The sequence below is a fragment of the Scatophagus argus genome, chromosome 15, assembly GCF_020382885.2.
Source record: "Scatophagus argus isolate fScaArg1 chromosome 15, fScaArg1.pri, whole genome shotgun sequence".
Taxonomy (NCBI): Eukaryota; Metazoa; Chordata; class Actinopteri; family Scatophagidae; genus Scatophagus; species Scatophagus argus.
In genome coordinates this window covers 4,210,263-4,231,387 of record NC_058507.1, presented here as the reverse complement: position 1 = coordinate 4,231,387, position 21,125 = coordinate 4,210,263, and the positions used below count along the sequence as shown (strand labels likewise).

Sequence of the window (21,125 nt, the reverse complement as noted above, 5' to 3'; positions counted from 1 at the left end):
ACAGGAATATACTGTTTTTGTTGTGCTGAGTCCCTAGCTGCTCATTGATCGATTAAGACACCACACGCCTGCTAGATAGAGATGATAGATAGATAGGTACTTTATTTTTTGCTCAAGTTTAACACAGTACCTCACAGCAGAGAGAAATTTAGGGTTTTCAGTGTTGTGTCAAATTTGGCGTGTCCTTAGCAGTCTCTTTTGTATTGTTATGTGGGACCGAACCTGGAAAACCTCAGTCCTCTTTGGACAGAGTTGTGTTTTAATCCTTGCTGCCCAAGATGACAGTGGCCTCGTATGATGGACGACTGCCCTACAGGATAGATCACATAAACTGTCACTCCTGAGGTTACAACCTGATTAGAAAGACCGCGTCGTAACCCGGAAGGTCACACGTTCTCTCATGGCAACAGCTTGTGTGTCTCTTCTTGTCAGATTAGCAAAACAAACTCAAACACGAGTGTTTTACCGTTTGTGAAGGAGCAATTTATGCATCGTTTGCACGATAAACATAGAATAAATAAAGCTGCATGTGTATGTTCCACACATCAGGTTCCTCAGTTCCTGGGGTGTGTATAACTCCTCCAGTTCTGTCAGGCACGGCTATGTTTTCCTGCACTTATTTAGCAAGGTCATGTTTCTAAATGCTGAGCCTTGAAAAAGGTTGGAGGAAAAGAAAACAAAGTTTGCAGTCTGCCAGAGGTCAATAAACTTGCAAAATGCAAAACTGTTCCCTCTTCCACTGATCCCTCCACCTTCCCTTGCCCACCTAAGAGTGCACCGTACGTCTTCAGCTTTATCAAATAGTGCATTCTCATTGTGTGATTACTTAAAATATTAATAATTTATGTACTCATACAGTAAGCTCATCCAAGAGTGGTGTAGTTTAGGTGGGTTATTTATTAGACCCTGCAGCTGTTTTCTTTGAGTGTATTCCCCTGTGTAATTTGTAACACATGATTATTTCTTTAACCCTTAACATTTGTGTTCCTCTGCTAAGAAAAACATGCATTAGCATGCTGTACCCCTGCAGTGCAGACATTATGGGATGACTTTTCTAAAGTCCAAAAAAAGAAAAGGCTTCTTTAACTTTCCATGTACAGTTTTTACACTCGGTGTCACAGATCTGACCCATGGCTGGTGCCATCATGGAGGTCCACCTGTACTGTGCATGTAAATATGAAACATCAGAAAGGAAAAAAAGTGATGTGATGTTTGTTAATTTTAGTCTTTTGTCTGGACAAATGAGTGAATATGTGACTACTGCAATTCTGTTCAAAGCAACATGGTGATGACCGAATACTGTTGTGACCCAAATCAGGTGTGTTCGCCATAATGTCATAAAGCCATAAATTTTCTTAGGACACCAAAGTCCACACCTGTTCACAGCCATTCTCGCTCTGAGTTGGCAAGCTCCTCTATGAGAACAGCATGTGCTTCACATCACCTGAAATCCCTTTGTTGTGAAGTTACCTGTGTCACCCTCCTCCCCCGTGTGATGATGTTGTATGTCGGCAGTACCCCTCTGGCCTCCATCTCTTCTCATTCCCTCCCCTTCTCCCTTCTCCTCCAACAGTCTTCAGGAGGCTCTCAGCCAGGCCTCTCAGCCTTCTGCTTCCCAGGTGAAAAGTCAGCCATCCAGAACCCCGTCCCAGGTGACCGTGCTGAGCACAAGCGCCTCCCTGCTGGCCAGGAATGGAAGCACACACCTGGAGGGTTCTCAGGACAAGGCCTCAACCGTGGGCACTACCAGTCTGCAGGATGAATTCGGTAGGGTCACCTGAAGGGAGCTGAGATGTTAAAGGAATTTGAGCTGGACTGGGAGTTTGTGGGGAGGTGGATCCATATGACGGAGCTGAATTTTTCATGGTTTTTGGCTGTATTGTCCGTATCACCCTATCATATGGTTTGGTTTGGAAGTCGCTACATTGGCTTTGACATTTTGGAATTGCTTGAAGAGAGCTGGTCACAGATATGACCGTTGCAGTCGATCATAGCGCAGCACCATTATGCACGGTCTGTGGACTGACGCGGTCAGTCAAAGCTGAGCGCGGTTATCCATGCTCCATTTATCTCTGTCTGTGATTTCGCGTCTGTAGCTAATACTTGACCTCAGTTGGATGTTACTCTTTGGTCTCAGAATTCCCTCCCCCACTGCTGATAACAGGGAACATGTTTCACTAAACGGCTGTAAAAAAAGATTTTGTAAGAGCTGCTTTATGTCCTTCCTCTGAACCACTGTTAAATGGATTACATTACTCCTACTCATAGTGTGACCTGGAGCAGATTGCTGTTATGAGAATCTTGGTGGTCTGAATATGTGTTTCTCTGCTTTAATCTCAACATTACTAATTCTTGTTTATTTGCATGTGATTTTGATGAGTTTATATGCAACCCTCATGTGAGACATGGGTTTCCTGTGTTTACTAACACTGTCTGGTTGCATAAAGCATCTTAAGAAAATATTTTCTCTACTTTTTAGTTCTCTGATGATTTCATCAGAAAAACTGCATTGCGCAAATTTAACTTGGGCTGGTATCAAATATCCTTAAGTAAATACTTTTTACAATTCTCAAGTACAGGAATTCCTCAAAGTTCATTTTCAGTTGCACAATCATCCTTAGTAATGAAAATAAGGGAGTAGGCCTTCAGCAAGAAAGAAGCATTGTAGACTTGTTATGTGTTATTCTTATCACATTTGATTCACACTGAACAATACTTTGGGAGTCGTACTGACGGTGCAATATATTTTCTGATTCTAGATTAGACCATCTATTTCTCATTTTTCACAGGATTTTTAATAACCAAACTATTAAAAGTACAAACAGCATAAAGAGTTTGGATTGCACTCATGGTTTCATTAACCTGAGTGCAAACAGCATCACCATGGCAACTATTTGATATTCTCTTCAGTGAGTGAACATATTCTGTTCAGTGAGGGTTGTCAAATTATGTCAATTATTCTCAAAATCTGTGGCGTATCTGTGTAGGATTTGTTGTCATGCTTGAAATAAGCCTTTCTCTTAAGGTTGTTTTTCCATCCTGTAGTTGTTGAGCTTGGTGGCCCCTACATTAGAGTCGTGTTGTCATGCTCTCATCGGAGTAAACTGCAGTTAAGGTCCACCGAAGCTGCAGAAACATGATGGAAACAACCTGACTGCTGTTCAAGGCGAGCAGGAAATGACTGACGTGCTGATAGCCTCTATGGGAGGAGATACATTCGCTCAATGATCCCATTAGCTCCAGTGAACACAGCAGTATTACCAAAGCTATCTAATTCCCTGCATGTAAATATGTAGTTTAATGAAATTATTCCCACAGACAGAATCAGTCTGTGCTCTTGATTGCTGTGGAATGACTTTGTTTCTCTCTCTCTCCTTTTGTTTCTTTGTTCATCCAGGAACGCTCACACCCTCCTTGTATGAGGTTCGTGGGTGTCACATGGGCCTGGGCAACTTTGAGCCTGCAACCAGACGAGCCTCCAATAACGTATGGTTAGTGTCAAAGTGATGATTTATCTGATTTGTTTAGTAGGATTTCAGATGATGAAATACAACCTCTGGCTGCTGCATTGAGTTTGTTGTGAGACTCAGTTTTGAGATTACACGGTTATTTCTGTCACCAAAGTTCCCGCTACACTGGCTCCTTTACTATGTGAGATATGGCTGGGAGGTTTTTTTAGCTTTAAAAATAACATAATCGTACAAAACAGTACAAAAGCAGTTCAAATAGCCTGTTGGCTATTTAGTTTTAGGTCACAACGAAATGGATCCTGATTTCATACAGTAAGTGCAGCAGATACTTTTGTGTCGTCAGTGTGCTCATTTTGTCTAACGCCCTGCAGGGACACCGACTCCCACCTCTCCAGTTCTACCTCAGTTCGCTTCTGCCCTCATGACCTGGTGAGTACTCAGCCAGGTGTGTGTGTGAGTGTTGCAGAGAGAGCAAGGCAGACTGAAACACTGAACATAACAGTCTTTTCTTTTCTGCATGTCTGTTTTGCATATTTCTGCATATTATTTTCGGCATTCACGCTCGTCAGGTTGAACAGGCTGCTGTTCCCCTCTCCTTTTCTTGCCCAGTGTTGTTACCTCTGGCCAAAAGCAAATCATTTATTTGTATTTAAATTCACTGCAAGTTCAGCATCACTATGCTACCAGTTGGCTCCAAAACAGGAATTTGAATGAACCTGGCACCTTCATACTGATCTGATATGATTCTGTATGATATACGAGATGATATATATAGTCCTATAAGAGCAGGAAAGGTGAATTTAATCAACTGTTTGTAGCTTTTTAACTGTTTTTGCAACAAGGATCCAGATGGCTGGGGGTGGGTGAAGTGGTGGTGGTACAGTCTTTATCCTGCGTCGCAGCCAAAATGCACTCAGTGGAATTTAGAGGAAACATTTCACTCAACACTTGCTCTATTTATAAACTCTTAACTGAGTTAACTCTCCTGTATGACCGTTTATACTTCTGTTCACCCTTCTTACTTTAATCACATTTGTAAAATACTTTGAGTTGTATCATTGGTGAAAATGCAGCATAAATAAGTTTGACTGACCGTGGGACAGATCTCGCTCCATCATATCCGTGCAAACCGTCTGTTGACGATGGACACAGAGCTGCTGGAGCAGCAGGACGTTGATCTGAGCCCGGAGCTCCAGGATGCACCGCTGGGACAAGAGGACCCCGCAGCCTCCGCTGCCGCCGGCAAGACCAGACAGTACTACCGCCTGTGGCTTCTGCCCTTCCTCTGGGTCGGTCTGCACTTTGACCGGCTTACCCTGCTGGCACTGTTTGACAGGTAAGACTGCCCAGCCATCACCATCATTTTTAACTAATGACTTAGTGTTTAGGTGCCCTCAAGGGGAAGTTTCTCAGACATCATTGCCCATGAACGTGTGTCTAAGTGATTTACATGTCATTGTGATGTCATCCTCTGCCATGTCTGATGCTTCTGTGCAATATTCTCCAAAAACTAAGATATCATTACTAATACAAATTTCCATGCATGTTTCTTGTAATTAGACAGTGGATAACATACAACACTACTTTGACTAAAATTTAATTTTCTATTGGACATAAACAATAAATTATCTTATTTTGCGCACTTCACCTTTTTCATTTGGAACTAATAACACTTACTCGCTCATCTTGACTAGTGACGCTTAAGAGTCTGCCCAGCACAGTTTCAACCACTTATTTAATCAGGTCACCCCCCCGAAATTAAAGGCAATCCAAGATGGCTGCTACACGGTTTCTGACTGATGAAAAGCACGAGAAACAGAAACCTGAGACAGCATCATACCACAAGAGCAGGCAGTTCTTAACCGTTTATACTTTAAAGTCACAAATATGTGGAGGCTAATTAAATGACACATTTTTCCGTAGGCTGTTACATGTTGAGGTGAATTGAATGATAAAAGCTTTCACAGACCTTCTCTGTGAATTTTGGAAATTATCTGTATGAATTAGAAACTGTATCACATAGTTTAGTTTGTAAAGAGAAGGTGCGACCAGGATTGTTTTTATTGTAGTAACAATATGAAGATGTCACAGCGAAACCAGTAGGTTTCTCCTCTCCATTCTTTTAACTGTAGAGTACCACAAGGTTCCACCCTGGGCCCTTTTTATTTTTCCAATTCTGCTGTCTTTTGACTCCATTTTTAGAAAACATTAGAGTCAGTCAGTCAGACTTGACTCTTCACTGGCACCAAGAAGAACAACTATAACTACCAGTGAAGCACAGAATTGATTTGAAAGTTCTTTTTATGTGTTTATAAAGCGCTGCATTGAGTTTCTTTATATCTCAGACCTCTTCAGCTTCTACTGTACCTTCCAGCCCCTCCGGTTTACCGAACAATCACTGTGTACATCTAGTTGTGGTGTGATCAGGCTGTTTTTCTTGTTGCTGTTGACCCCCGAGCGTGGAACATTTTGTTCTTCTCTGTTATGTCTTTTCTTTCAACTGGCATGTTTAAAATACTGTTTTAATACCCATTTGTTAGAACTGCTTTTGACTTTGTGAATATTATCACGACCACGCAGTTGCTTATATGCTGTCTGTATTATCGAAGATGAATGTGAGCAGGGATGAACCTGGACCTCGATTGCCTCCCATGTGTGAATGTTCATGTGAATGGTCATCGCTTTGGTTTCCTCTGCCACCAGTGTGTGAATGTGTGCGTGAATGAGTCAACGCTCACTTGTGTTGTAAAGTGCCTTAAGTGGTCAGTCAGACTAGAAAAGCACTATCTCAGTACAGTCCATTTACCATGATATGCTCACATGCTGACCTTTCTGCACTGCATTCCAGGAACCGTGAGGTTTTAGAGAATGTTCTGGCAGTAGTGCTTGCTGTCCTGGTGGCCTTCCTGGGTTCGGTGCTGCTGGTCCACGGCTTCTTCACCGACATCTGGGTCTTTCAGTTCTGCCTCGTCATTGCAAGTTGCCAGTATTCCTTACTGAAGGTGAGCACTTGACATCACACAGCACAGCATCATGAAACCATCGTGAGAGCCATTGTGACACATAAGCAGTTAAATATTTATTATTTTTTAATCGACAGAGTGTTCAACCAGACTCCTCTTCGCCTCGACATGTAAGTAGTTGTCACTCACAAATCATTTTTCACTCGGACACTTTTGGAACCAGTGAAGTATCCACATTTTTGGGCTTAGGGTTGATGTTTATTATTCCAAATGATGATAGACAAATAACAAATCACTTTCCTTTAATCTGTAATATGACCTGTTCGTATGATTCAGTGTTTTTTCTGTTTCTGTTTTTGGGTTGCTTTTCCCCTGCGAGTCTTGTGTGTTCCTCCCTCCTTCACGTCAGTAGTCTGCTCTGAAACGGCGTCTTTTATTAATGCAGCTCCTACTCAGCTGCAGGCACAAGCTTTAAATAGCTGGCCAGAGTTTAGACCACAGCTCACTCTCTCACTCCTTGTCTGTGTCTCCCTCTCTTTCCTCCTCTTCCCTTCGTGTCGACCCCCTTTTCCTTCACCTTATCTCACCTCAGAGACTTCTTTCATGCCTTTTCCACAACAATGCTGACACGTTTTGCGCAAACCCGGTCTGTTTGGTCTTATTGTTGGCGTCCAAACCGTCAGCACTCCCTTCGGTGAAAAAGCAGGGCAGCTCGTAGCCTCTTGGGTTATAACCTGCACACTGCAGTCACACATTCTCTCCCTCTCTTGTGAAACCTTACACTTGGTGCTATTTCTGTTTTATACCTGTGTCACTGTCCCCCGAGCTCATATGACACTGGTGCCACTAAGTGGATTATTTCCTTTGGGATAATTCGTTTTAGAATGATTGTGTTACTGAGTTGTGCAGTTAATGTCATTTGTTGTGATATGCTCTTATTCGCAGTGTATCATGAAGGCACATGTTTTTAGTATTGCAAGGCATTGTGGGAAATGACTCTCTGATTTTGGCAGGATCATGCTGTGGTAATAAGAGGAAAGCCACTTGTAATCCAAAAATAAAATACACTTTGAAGAAATATTATTTGCGGTTTGGTATTTTCCCCTTTCTTTTTCTAATGTAAATGTTCTGAATACTGAGCCTTAGTGGACCACAGTGGGAAGGCCAGCTTCTTTAATGAACCATTTATTACCATTATATCCTTGTCACTGCAGGGCCATAATCGTATCATAGCGTACAGCCGGCCTGTCTACTTCTGCCTGTGCTGTGGCCTCATTTGGTTGCTCCACTACGGCAGCCTGAGCACCACTTCATCCCGCTTCACCCTGTACGGCGTCGCACTCACCAGCTCCCTCATACTTGCCTCTGCCAGGGACCTTGTCATTGGTGAGTCTACACCCCTGTGGCATTTCTGCACAATAATGACATTCATAACAACATCCTGTGTTTGTATGGCATTTTACAAAGTGCTCTGCAGAACAAACAGAGTTTTTAGTAGAAATTTAAATGAAGGCAGTGAGGTAGACAGATTTCGGTGCCCTTATAGTTTTCACAGCACAAAAGACAAATTGTGCTGCGGATGGTTGCAAAGTGCAATATGAATATCAGCCACAATTTCTCTTCTGAAAGCAATGATTATTTGTTCTGAGAGTATTAAAGCTACCTTTCATCAAACAACGTTAATGTCCGCATTTAGCCAGCAGACATGCAGCTGTGCACCAACATGAAGCAATAATATCTATAGCTCGCAGTCAAAGATGCAGAACAGTCAACACCACGGATCACTCTGTTACACCACGTTTATTTACCCGCCAGCGTGGCTGGTAGGTTGAGCAAAACCCACCAGCCACTAAACAAAACCACACGCAATTGGCTGGTGGCAGGTGCTAATTTCCCCCCACAGTTGATGGATATGAAAAATGAATTATCATTTTGTCACACTGACATTACTGTCTCCTTGTGTTTGTCTCCCTGTAGTCTTCACTCTGTGTTTTCCCATCATTTTCTTCGTGGGGCTGCTGCCACAAGTCAACACGTTCGTCATGTACCTCTTTGAGCAGCTGGACATCCATGTGTTCGGGGGTAATGGTGAGTGTCTTATGTATGCACAACTTCTCTGCAGGAGTGACTTTGACCTCTACAGAACGAGACAATAGACACTCCATAAACTCTCCTTATATATTATTATATGGAAGGCTTCGTAAGAGTGCTGATTTGCATTCTGCGTGGCCCAGTGCCTGTCAGGTTGAGTGTCCTCATCGCTGACATCCTCTCTGTGCTCTCTGCAGCCTCCACAAGCCTTCTGTCAGCGCTGTACAGCATCCTGCGCAGCATCGTCACCGTCGCCCTGCTTTATGGCTTCTGTTACGGAGCTCTGAAGGTGAGACCAGAGCAACCAAGACGCAGTATGATTAACTGAATATCATTCAGCTGTCATTAAAAAGTAATCTTGAAGCAGAAATGATATAAATCTATAAAATGATGTCCTTTACAGCCACCACTTCCAGATTGTAAAATTATAAGACCTCTACATTATAGCAAAATTAAAAAAATTAATATGTTTGAAGACCCAGCAAAACTCTCAGTGTTGTTGCTTTAATTTAATGTTAGAGCAGCTTGTTGCTAAGAAATATTCCTGGCAGAAAATAAGATCTGTTTTATTTCTTTTAAGTTAAAGTTTTTCTTTTGAGTGACACCAACAGTTTATTACCAAACATTTTAGAGATATTTTAGTCTCCTAACCAGGCAATATTTTCTTAAATGTAAAAGTTATGCAAAACGTTTCCTTACTGTGAATATAAACAAAAGCCCAGCTGTTTTTTTTTTTAAAGAAACTGTCTTAAATATGAACATGACTAAGTCTGCACAAGCTGATTTTTAGCAGGCGTAATTATTTACCATATCCACCTTCTTAGTTTAGCGTGTTAGCGAGCTAACAGTAGCTAGTTAGCACTAAACCAAAGCATTGAGGCTAGTGGGACTTTCATTAGTTCAGTCCTAACTAAACCAAAACATCTGGACAAATTATAATTTTGTTAACCAGCCTTCAGGGCTGAAAACTGAAGTGAGTCAGTCCTCGTTGACCCCCCATACTAAAATGGTCGCTTTACAGCATAACTAAACGTGTACAAAACATTGGTTTTGGTCTCTATAGCCAAGCTTCCTGATCATGACAACTGTACAGGGGTGAAATTTTAACAAATTCACTGTTCGGATTGTATTAAGGCTTGTGTTAGGGTTCTAGCTGCTAGCTGTGTCTCTAGCTGTCCACACTCAGGCTTCATAAACCAGCCTGCCTCGTCTCCACCGACACTCCACCTTTTTGTCCATGAGTCACCGGGACTCATCATCTGGTAACCATCAATGTCCGATCAATTGGATTCACTCTGGAGTGGTGGACCACTTGGAAATGACCACATATTCTAATGAATCAGAAGAATTAAAAAATAATGAATATATAAAGTATTTTTAAACCCATGTTATTCTCTTTGTCTCAGGAGACGTGGGAGCCTCATCACATCCCTGTGTTATTTTCTGTGTTCTGCGGCCTCTTGGTGGCAGTGTCTTACCACCTGAGTCGACAAAGCAGCGACCCTTCTGTCCTCCTGTAAGCTCACCGCCTTGCACAACAAACCTCAATAGTCCTGAGTAGCGTTTGTAGTATCTGAGTAGTGGAGACTTGTCATAGAAATGGTTTTATTCAGAGGTTTGCCTTAGTGTGTGTAAAAAATGAATGAATAAATATTTAAAAAAAAAAAAAAAAAGTATTTTCCATGACCTGCCTGAGCCACTTCTGCTAGGAAGTAAATCAATACTGAGGAATAATTTGTGACATTTCTACTCATATATATGCTGTGGATTATCTCAGGCTTTTCGGGATTTTCTAAGCATTTCAGAAATGCTCAGTTCACATAGACGGAAGCTGCTTCACACAATGGTTGCAGTGTTAACAATGAGCTATTATATATTCCCTCTGAGATAACTCACCCCCGTCAGAGAATTTGTGGTATTTGAACCTGCTGGTGTTTTTTTTCTTCTTGCTTTATAGCTCGCTGATACAGTCGAAGATTCTGCCCAATTTAAAAGACAAGAACCCAGAGGACCCTCTGTCGGAAGTACAGGACCCTCTACCCGAGAAACTCAGGGCCTCGGTGGTGAGTTTATATTAGATAAAGCCACATCTGGGTGGTTATGCTGCAACCAGGACCAGGCATGCAGTTACATTTGTGAAAGCTGCTAAGCTAAAGCGTCCCTCGTGTGTTGTTGAATGCACAGAACGAGCGTCTGCAGTCTGACCTGATCGTCTGTGTGGTCATTGCTGTCCTTTACTTCGCCATCCATGTCAGCACAGTCTTCATTGCACTGCAGGTACGGTGAATGGTTTTTTGTTTTTTTTTTTATCACTGGAGGTTTGAGCTCAGGCTCTTGTCTTCACATAAGCTCTCAGTTATCTCCATATGATCTGCGAGTTACAGACTGATAAATCTCCGCTGTCTCTCCGTGTCCCTCAGCCTTTCCTCAGTTATGTCCTGTATGCACTGCTGGGGACGGTGGGGCTGCTCACACACTACCTGCTGCCTCAGGTTCGCAAGCAGCTGCCCTGGTACTGCTTCTCTCATCCTCTGCTCAAAACTAAGGAGTATTACCAGTTTGAAGTCAGGGGTGAGTACGCTGGATCACGTGGCAGGTCTCAGGATCGTATCCTAAGTGCTACTAGAAATCAGAGTCTTATGTGTTTTTGTTCAGCCGTGAGGATCACCAGTTTATAACTTGAATTAGAGAGTTTTTTCATCAGAAAGTGACTGGAAACACTTGTCTTGAAAAGCAAATGAAAATAATAGAATCAGCTGTTTTAATATTTTAAGTCAGATGCCAATATCAGCAAATTAGATGGAAAATACTGACAGTATTTTCCTTTTCAGATTCTTCCGGATGGTTTTGTCCTCTTAGACTATGCTGTATGTCACAGAGATGTTAGCTTGTCGTCGTCTGTCTGTCTGTCTTGTCAGATGCAGCTCATGTGATGTGGTTTGAAAAGCTTCACGTGTGGCTGCTGTTTGTGGAAAAGAATGTCCTCTATCCACTCGTCATCCTTAACGAGCTGAGCGGCAGCGCCAGAGAGCTCGCCAGTCCGAAGAGACTTGACACAGAGTGAGAATTCGTACTCTTTTCCACCATGTTTGTGGTGGAAACACACAACAGCTACTATACAAATAATTAACAGTGGCTTTTTATGCTTTAATGCTTTACACACGTATGCTGATGTTTTTCAAAATGTCCTCCAGGGTCGGCGCGCTGATGATCACTGTGGCAGGCCTGAAGCTCCTTCGTTCCTCCTACAGCAGTCCGACCTACCAGTATGTGACAATCCTCTTCACTGTCCTCTTCTTCACCTTCGACTATCGCCATCTGTCTGAGACTCTGCTGCTCGACCTCTTCCTCATGTCCATCCTCTTCAGCAAGGTGAGAGGAATACACAGCTGCGGTTACATGCACCTTTTTCCAGTCCGAGTGAAATCATTCTGAAGGTTTCGTGAGATGTGATCTAATACGGTCTGTTGTTTACATGTGGTGTGGCATTTAATCAGAACAGCAATGATTTTCAGTTCTTTAAGGGTTTGTATCAAAACCAAACTCTCCTCAGGGATCTGATTCAGCTTTAAAACCGCCTTATTTTTTAGAGTGGTGAAATGTACGTCCCCACACGTCAGGATGGAGGGCATGCATGGAAAGAATGTGATCAGGTTAAATTATTTACATGCTGTGTGAAAAGGTTTTAACTGCCCCCTCCTGCTGATTGAAGAAACATTGTCATGACTTTTTGATTTCAGTTAGATAAAAATAATTCCTACTGCATTGCCTGTTGATGCACTGCCCATTTTTTATTGTTTTTCTAGCTGTGGGAGCTCTTCTACAAGCTGCACTTTGTCTACACCTACATCGCCCCCTGGCAGATCACATGGGGCTCAGCCTTCCACGCCTTCGCTCAGCCCTTTGCTGTGCCTCGTATCCTTTCACTGTTTCTTCTGTAGGCTTGTACTACAGCACTGCTGTAAATCCTGCTCCTGTGAAGCTGATGATGTTTGGGCTGATGCTGCTTCAGATGTGTCAGATGATTTGGGGTTGGAAAGACATCAGAAACCCTTTTGTGACTTGCTATTAGTATTGTATCTAAGTTCACTTTTAGCACGTGGACATCAGATATTTCAAGTGACCCTTGACCTGAGCCCCTCCAGATTCTGCCATGCTGTTTGTCCAGGCTGTAGTGTCAGCAGTCTTCTCCACTCCCCTCAACCCCTTCCTGGGCAGCGCCATCTTCATCACCTCCTATGTCCGTCCCGTCAAGTTCTGGGAGAGAGACTACAAGTAGGGAAAAGCAGTTTAAATTACTATGTCGTGGTCACATCTTAACTTAGTTTTGTGAGTGTGCTTCTGAAATTTGTGCTTCGTAATCTTGTCTGTTTGTAGCACCAAGAGAGTGGATCACTCCAACACTCGGCTTGCCTCTCAGCTAGACAGGAATCCAGGTGAGGCAGTAGCACAAGTTAATTTTCCCTTTAAAGTTTATTTTTGCAGGAGCAACAATTTTGCCATTATTGACAGCTAAATTAGCTGTTTTTGACAATTAAATTGCTGTCAGTAACAAGAAACTGAGCCTGGTGATGTTAGTGAGCAGAAATTTGTTAGTTATTGTTATAATTGTTATAATTTGTTTGTTAGTTTTACAAATGTGCCTCTCTTGTTCTTTTCTTCATCATTCTTTCCCTTTTCAGGCTCGGATGACAACAATTTGAACTCCATCTTTTACGAGCACCTTACCCGCTCTCTGCAGCACAGCCTGTGTGGAGACCTCCTCCTGGGCCGCTGGGGAAACTTCAGCACAGGGGATTGCTTCATCCTGGCCTCCGACTACCTAAACGCTCTGGTGCATCTCATCGAGATCGGCAACGGCCTGGTCACCTTTCAGCTCCGAGGGCTGGAGTTCAGAGGTGAGAGTTCAGAGGGCTCCGTGTGTGGCACAGATGAACCACCTGGTATCAAAGGAGTCAGTGGTTTGATTAAAAAAGATTCCCTCTGAAGCTGCCTATGTGACCTATGAATAAATGTGTGGTATTCAGATATGTTATTAATCATGTTATTTTGTTTTATAATCTGAAGTATGTTGTGTTGTTTGGTGAAATGTCATTTATGTCATATTTCTCAGTTCATGATGGGTTTTATTACCGAGTGTTAGCTGTTTCAACCGTATCCCACAACTTTTTAATTGTAAATGGGGCATATACTAACAAGCTAACGTTAGCCATGTCAGCTAGCAATTACTGAGTGTAAATAGCAACCACTAATCTCTTATAACAACCTGCTTGTGGAATGCAGTCAGTGCTCATGTAGTGATACAGAAACCTCCTCTTAGTAAACACTTAGTGTGTGCTCCAACAGATTCAGTGTGAACAGCTGGTGCACCTGCTCTCTGGTGTTTGTGGTTTTAGTTAAGATTGTTCTTTTCAGTGACCCTCCGCCTCCAGGCCTAAAATCATGTTTGTTCCGATTTGATAAAACTCCGACCTCTGTTTTTCAAACTACTGGCCAACACCTTGACCTGGGGCTGGATTTTAAAGAACAGACTTCTTCATTCATTGAGGACCGTTGAGGATCATTATCCACCTGGGTTAGGGTTAGGGTTAGCATTTCTTTTTGTGACCTGAGCATTCCAGCATGTTATCCCTGCTGTGCTTTATCTTCGTGTTAAGCACACCCGTGCATGCTTTATCAGCACGACTTCAGCCAGTAGTGTTCTGCTACACAACAAACCTTCTGAAGGGTGTGCGCTCTGCTTCCACGCAGGTTTTGAAGGAAATCTGGCTTCAGTTGTCTATTTTCTCCATATGAACCTGTCAACATTTCCCTCCACAGGAACTTACTGTCAGCAGAGGGAAGTGGAGGCCATCACTGAGGGGGTGGAGGAGGATGAGGGCTGCTGTTGTTGCGAGCCGGGTCACCTCCCTCACATCCTGTCCTTTAACGCCGCTTTTGGCCAGCGTTGGCTGGCCTGGGAGGTGCTTGTCACCAAGTACGTTCTTGAGGGCTACAGCATCACCGATAACAGCGCTGCCTCCATGCTGCAGGTGTTCGATCTGCGACGCATCCTGACCACCTACTATGTCAAGGTTGGTGTGATGTAGCCCAAATGTTAAAAAGTACACGTAACTTTTTCAATATGCTTATTTATATATGATCTAAAGGCATCGTCTCTTCCTGGTCTCAGGGTATCATCTATTATGTGATCGCTTCACCCAAACTGGAAGAGTGGCTGGCTAATGAGACCATGAAAGAGGGCCTGCGGGGATGTGGAGAGAGGAACTACGTTGACCTGGATCCCACCTTCAATCCCAACATTGACGAGGACTATGACCATCGACTCGCAGGCATCTCCAGGGACAGTTTCTGTGGAGTCTACCTGGGCTGGATCCAGTACTGCAACTCTCGAAGGGCCAAAGTAATGCTGGATTTTAGTTCCCTTTGTGACAATATACACATTTTGGATCAGGCCATTTGTCTTTGAATATCTGAAATCTAACTGGCAGAAAAGCAGTTAACACTTAAGTGAAGTCAAGTTGAGAAATAACATTTGAATATTCATATCACTGATAGGATTTTTAGGTAGAAACACCAAATCGGATTTGAGCCACAAATCCTGCTCTGTGCTTTGTTTGCAGCCGCTGGACAGTGAGAAGGACTCGGCTCTGGTGCTGCTCTGCTTCGGCCTGTGTGTGCTGGGAAGGAGAGCTCTGGGAACAGCAGCCCATCATATGTCCAGGTTATTTAGTAATCTTCATTACAACATGTTGACACTTAAAGGTCTGAGTGAGAGTTCAGCCATGTAGGCCAAGCACACAAATGTTTGCACAATTCCTTTCCTTCTCTCGGTTTGTGCCGTTTTTTTTTTCTTATGAGTGATGACTAAACTACATGTCCTTGACCTCTTCCTTCCAACACAGCAATCTGGAGTCTTTCCTTTATGGACTACATGCATTGTTTAAGGGAGATTTTCGCATCTCTTCAGTGCGAGACGAGTGGATCTTCGCAGACATGGAGCTTCTCAGGAAAGTTGTGGTGCCTGGAATCCGAATGTCTCTCAAACTACACCAGGTGAGACGTGTCGTGTTGTAGGTTCCACGTGAAAACCGCCTTTCGCCTCAACCTCAGGGGTCAAATTTGATTTGTAACAAAATGTTTCACCGGTTCTTATAGGACCACTTCACGTCCCCAGATGAGTATGATGAGCCAGCAGTTCTTTTCGAAGCCATCTCCACCCACCAGCAGAACCTAGTCATCGCTCATGAGGGAGACCCAGCCTGGAGGAGCGCCGTGCTGTCCAACGCCCCGTCGCTCCTCGCCCTGCGTCACGTCCTTGACGAAGGAACCAACGAGTATAAAATCATTATGCTCAATCGACGATACCTCAGCTTCCGTGTCATCAAGGTCAGAGCAGCAACAGATTCAAATGAGCTTTTACTACTTTGATCGTTGTCATATGTAAAACACGACACTCAACGAGATTTCAAAAACTTGTGCTGCAGGTGAATAAAGAATGTGTGCGAGGCCTTTGGGCTGGGCAGCAGCAGGAGTTGGTGTTCCTGAGAAACAGAAACCCAGAGCGCGGGAGCATTCAAAATGCCAAGCAGGCCCTTCGAAACATGATCAATTCTTCTTGTGATCAGCCCATCGGCTATCCCATCTACGTGTCTCCGCTGACCACCTCCTACTGCAACTCGCATCCCCAGCTCGGACACATCCTGGGAGGTCCAATCAGCATCGGGAATATCCGCAACTTTGTTGTCAGCACCTGGCACAGGTTTGTAGCTCTCTGCTCAGTGTGGTGCTCGTAAAAACACAAATTACGCGATAAATGTAGTAAAAATAATACTTTGATGCCGCCACTGTGTGAGCTGTTCATGTTTCCTTCTTCCCCTCTCTGTATTTTTTATAATCGTTACTTATGGATGATAAATTTGCTTTTGAAGGTTACGGAAAGGCTGCGGTGCGGGTTGTAACAGCGGGGGGAATATCGAGGACTCGGATGCCGTGGGGTTGTCCTGTGGCAGTGGAAATGGAACAGGGGGCGACTCTCAACAGAGCTCAGTGTCGCAGGGTGGCAACTCTGGACCTGCCACCTCCCACTCGTACCAGCCGCACGCTCTGGGTGAGAACTGCTGTGCCAGCCGACCACTAATACTAGGATTCTGTTCTGTTCAGGTTCTGTTCAACTAAAATTCACTGGAGCCATCCTGAAAAATAAACTCGTCTGCTAAATTAACCTTGGTGACGCCATGACGGCTGTCTCGGGCTGGACAGGAAGCTTGTGTTATAAACTTGGATGTGTAGTTGAGGGTCCAAAGAAAGACACTATAGTGTTGCATTGTGGGAGATGTAGGATTTTTGGTGCTTGGCTTTTAGCAGGGACTGAATTCCAGGATATCTCAACCTCTGCTACATCAGTTTTGTCATTTCTTTTTTAAATCTGTGTTTTGCAAGTCCTCACATTGTATGAGATTGGAATAGCAAATCACTAGAGTACCGCTTTAATTTCATATGGTCCACGTCTGACTCGTCCCTGTCTCCAGGCACCAGTCAGAGTTCCCAGTCTGTTCAGTCGGGTTTGGTACGACACTCTCCCGCCCGGGCCTCCGTTGCCAGCCAGTCATCGTCCTACCGCTACAGCAGCAGCCGTCACTCCTCCTTGCGCACCTCCACCACAGGCCTGGAGCCCTGCCGCCGTTCTTCCACCAGCCAGCTGTCTCTGCGCACACTCCCCACCTCCCTGCAGCTGCGGCTGGGCTCCACCTCTGACCCCACCGGGCCCTCCGCTTCCCTCTCCAGCCACAGCATCCCTCCCTGCAAACGCCACACGCTGGTGGGCCTCCTGGGCAACGACACTTTGTGCAGCACCGTGACCGATCCCCTCAGCCAGCATCATCACCATCATCACCACTCTCAACAACACAACCCCACCGTCTCCACTGTGCGCAGAGATGACATCTCCTACAGAGTGCAGGTTTGTGTGTCAAAATGAATAAATAAGCTGGAATGAAATCATGCCCAGTAACCAAAAAGAGCGGTGGCGCAGTTAAAGTGAGCTTTACTTTACTTTAAAGTGAGCTTTTGGTGTTTCTCGTTCAGTTATCTGTGTTCTGTTCCCTCAGCTCTGATTGGCCTGCATGTTTCTCGCAGTGTGTCTCACTGACACATAAGCTTACTATAACATGAAAATCACAACAGCAGCACTGACTCAAAAAAAGTAATATATAACTGTTAAGCTTTTTTAAAAAAATATATCTTTATTATTAATTATGCTTCACAATTTATTCAAACATACATCACTTTTCTCTCTTTTTTTACCATTTATCCTCCCCCTCTAAAGAACCCCTCCCCCCTCCCCCCCTCCCAAGTTGAACATTCGACACAGCAGTCAGTCAGTCACCAACATGGTAGATTATCATATGGCATTGATAGCGACAATACTTAATACTAGTATAAAATGGAGGAACAAGTATACCTTACAATAATTAAAAAATAATATAGAAAATAAAAAAAGGAATAAAAAATAAAAATGGCAAAACAGACAGCAAAACCTCTCCTTTAACTTTCAACTGTTAATGCTGTTAATGCTTGGTCTGGGGAGCACCTTCCAAAATATGTTAGATATTCTAAGTCCAACATAATCGAGAAATGCGGTCCATATATGATAAAATAAACCAATTTTCCGTCCAGACCAATATGTCAAATATTCCAAGGGTCAGAGGTCAAATATTACCTTGTGCCAGTCTAAAACTGTAGGCGGCTTATTTGAAATCCATTTCAACAAAACAGTTTTGCATGCAGCGTATGTTAAAATATTCCACAATTTTTGACAATGAGATCCTTTTATTTGTGGGTGAGGTCATCCCAGCATCAGACACACTGGGTCCAGATCCAGCTCCTTACCGAAAACCAAATCTAATTTCAAAGCCACTGCTACCCAGAAATCCTGGATATGCACACACATCCATATAGTGTGTGTAAAGCTACGTGTTAAGCTTTTTTAAATATATTTCCTGGATTAATGGCCGTGATGTGAATGTTACTGTTGTGCATCTGTGATGTTGGTCAGATTGTGGATGTCAGTCAAGTGCTGGAGACCATCAACTTATCGAAGCGGAAGGAGCTGCAGTGGCCTGACGAAGCGATGAGACTGAGGGCAGGACGGACCTGCTGGAGGGACTGGAGCCCCTTAGAGGGCATGGAAGGACATGTGAGTCTTTACAAACTGCTCTTAGCACATGAGTGTGAACTGATTTTCTTTTTTTGGACTTGCGAGCAAATGTGATCCCTGCTGATGTTGCTGATGTTTGCCAGCTCGCACACATACACACTCTCTGACCTCCTGTGCTATAAATGTGATTTTGCTGTGGTTTTTTTGTCCCATAACACCCTCAGTGACCTACTTGCACTGTAATAAACGCTTCATTAATTTGATTTTTAACGTGGATGCTTCCTCTCACAAAGCTGCCTCTTCTGTTGCCCCCTGCAGGTGATTCACCGGTGGGTGCCTTGTAGCCGTGACCCAGCCAGTCGCTCCCATATCGACAAGACCATCCTGCTGGTACAGGTGGAAGATAAGCTAGTGCCCATTATTGAGACTGGGGTCATTGAGTTGGGTGCAGAGGTTTGAGACAAGCGAGCACACACAACACAAACATACACACAAACATACACGCTTGTATGACGAGAAAACCAGACCTCCCCGGCTTTCAGCAGGATGCAGGAGCCTGCAGACACACAGGAAATGGGAGCTCTCCCCCCTCCCCTGTTCCTTATTGCTGAGGGGGAAAGGAAGCCAGGGAAAAGTGCAAGCAGAGGCAGAGCATACACTCATCCAAGATCCTTTACTGCATCAACACACAGCCACAGTATCTGCCTTGCTTTGCGTCTCAGAAATGCTGCATGACAGTAAAAAAAAAAAACCCTTAAGTTAAGTTAGTTCTTGCTACTGGTAATTGATTTCTATGCATTTCATCAACTATTTTGTTGGCAATTATGACAGAACTGAGTGTAACGGAGCGTGTGGAGATTTTCTTTGTGTTTTGATTGTCTTTAAATATTTGCCAAAATAAGCCTGGTATTAAATATCTGCCATGGTCTCATACGCGTAAAAGCTTTTCTTTTCTTTTTTTTTGACTGCCAAGACTACAGAGAAAGTTGTGGCGCAGAACAGTTTGAAGTCCGAGACTTGACGGTGCTGAGCTCAACAAACTCCTCTGGTTCATTGTTGTCATTCCGTTTGGATTACTTTGAAATTTGCAAGATTACTTTGCGCAAAGAAAAAAAAAAACTTGCACTATAATTTTTGTTTGTTTGTTTGTTTTTTTTAATTTACAGTGATGCACTACACTCTTTAGATGATATCACATTTTATTTATTACAGACTCTGAATGGCCATGGTTACCGATGCCTTGGGAATGAAAAAATGCAATCGTCATTCTGTTTTCAGCCATTTTTATTTGACTATTTTCTGTTTGATAAACTTGAAAATAACTTTTTACTGTATATGATTATATCTATATCTATATCTATATATATATTTACACAAATATATATATATATAATGTCAATGTATAAAAGATTTTGTTTTCAATATTTATTACTGTGAACATGGTATTTACACTTTATTACATCTTTTTTTTTCATTCTGGGACAAACGTTAATGTATTGAGGACCATTGGTTGAAAACAGATGCCGAATTTTTGATGGACTGTTTCACTATTTAACTTAATTCTTTTCTATATGGAGAAATAAAAGTTTGATTTATTGCAGACATCTTTAACATGCCTCTTCTCATTCTTTATGTACAGTTATACTGAATTCTCATGTGTAATTTTCAAAATCTAGCTGACCTCGTTTACAGTAAGCTCAGTCATAAGCAGGGACTTTTAGTAAATATGCAGAATGAGACAAAGGTTGAAATGAAGCTTGTGATTAGCAGGTGCAGTGATGACGGGGGATTTTATGGGTTAAATGCTGTGGTTTATAATGAATCATATGACATTTTTTATAGTTCTGGCTTTCATAGGTCACAAGGAATAAAATAACATGCTGCAAAAGTGGCGCCATATGCTCTCGGTGTGTAAGGAATCCATGACATTCATATGTTTATATACTTGTAATGTAAATTATACAAATTCAAATCGATGATTTGTTTATTAGAAATTTTAAATTCCCTGAAACATTTCACATTTAAAACACAGCACGTCTCTCTGCTTTGTATGATTTGTCAGAAGTGTCTTAGTTGGCTTTTCAAATCCAAGTAGGATTAATTAGTATGAATGTTAAAGTGTCAGTGTGCATTGAATCACACTGTTTAAATCTCATTTTTATGTCCTTAACAGAGTAGAATAACTTCTGTTCTGGTCTGGTCTGTACTCTGCACAGTCTGCAAACCCCCAGTCTCAAAAAGACGTTTGAGAATATGATAACATCCTAAAAACAAGTGAAACAATGTCTGCATTTTTAAATCAATTTGCTGTGAAAAGGAGTCTGAAGCCAGGCAGTAACAGTTTAAGAGGTACTTTTAACTGCTTTATTGTAGTTGCTCCATCATATTTTTTTCCACTTCTTTAAGGACAAATTTAAATGACTTGATAAGAAGAAGACTTTG

The 21,125-nt window shown here is 42.9% G+C and overlaps 1 protein-coding gene across 3 annotated transcripts in view; it reads left to right on the top strand.

The window, feature by feature from the left end:
- pcnx1 (pecanex 1) overlaps positions 1-20,294 on the top strand; it is a 32,065-nt gene extending 11,771 nt beyond the window's left edge. The window contains exons 8-36 of one of the 3 annotated variants that reach the window (XM_046412484.1): positions 1,574-1,767; positions 3,398-3,491; positions 3,842-3,899; positions 4,574-4,806; positions 6,319-6,472; positions 6,571-6,603; positions 7,648-7,819; positions 8,411-8,521; positions 8,722-8,813; positions 9,934-10,040; positions 10,482-10,587; positions 10,709-10,801; positions 10,945-11,095; positions 11,443-11,584; positions 11,719-11,896; positions 12,331-12,439; positions 12,670-12,799; positions 12,902-12,960; positions 13,207-13,422; positions 14,345-14,598; positions 14,697-14,927; positions 15,148-15,248; positions 15,430-15,580; positions 15,683-15,913; positions 16,012-16,286; positions 16,456-16,634; positions 17,056-17,486; positions 18,582-18,722; positions 19,002-20,294. In XM_046412484.1, coding sequence (XP_046268440.1) covers positions 1,574-1,767; positions 3,398-3,491; positions 3,842-3,899; positions 4,574-4,806; positions 6,319-6,472; positions 6,571-6,603; positions 7,648-7,819; positions 8,411-8,521; positions 8,722-8,813; positions 9,934-10,040; positions 10,482-10,587; positions 10,709-10,801; positions 10,945-11,095; positions 11,443-11,584; positions 11,719-11,896; positions 12,331-12,439; positions 12,670-12,799; positions 12,902-12,960; positions 13,207-13,422; positions 14,345-14,598; positions 14,697-14,927; positions 15,148-15,248; positions 15,430-15,580; positions 15,683-15,913; positions 16,012-16,286; positions 16,456-16,634; positions 17,056-17,486; positions 18,582-18,722; positions 19,002-19,142 — 4,567 coding nt within the window. In that variant the 3' untranslated portion in view covers positions 19,143-20,294. Of the gene's footprint in view, positions 1-1,573; positions 1,768-3,397; positions 3,492-3,841; positions 3,900-4,573; positions 4,807-6,318; positions 6,473-6,570; positions 6,604-7,647; positions 7,820-8,410; positions 8,522-8,721; positions 8,814-9,930; positions 10,041-10,481; positions 10,588-10,708; positions 10,802-10,944; positions 11,096-11,442; positions 11,585-11,718; positions 11,897-12,330; positions 12,440-12,669; positions 12,800-12,901; positions 12,961-13,206; positions 13,423-14,344; positions 14,599-14,696; positions 14,928-15,147; positions 15,249-15,429; positions 15,581-15,682; positions 15,914-16,011; positions 16,287-16,455; positions 16,635-17,055; positions 17,487-18,581; positions 18,723-19,001 lie in introns of all 3 variants that reach the window. The other 2 variants (XM_046412483.1, XM_046412485.1) reach the window with 2 other exon arrangements.
- Positions 20,295-21,125: the final 831 nt, after the last annotated feature.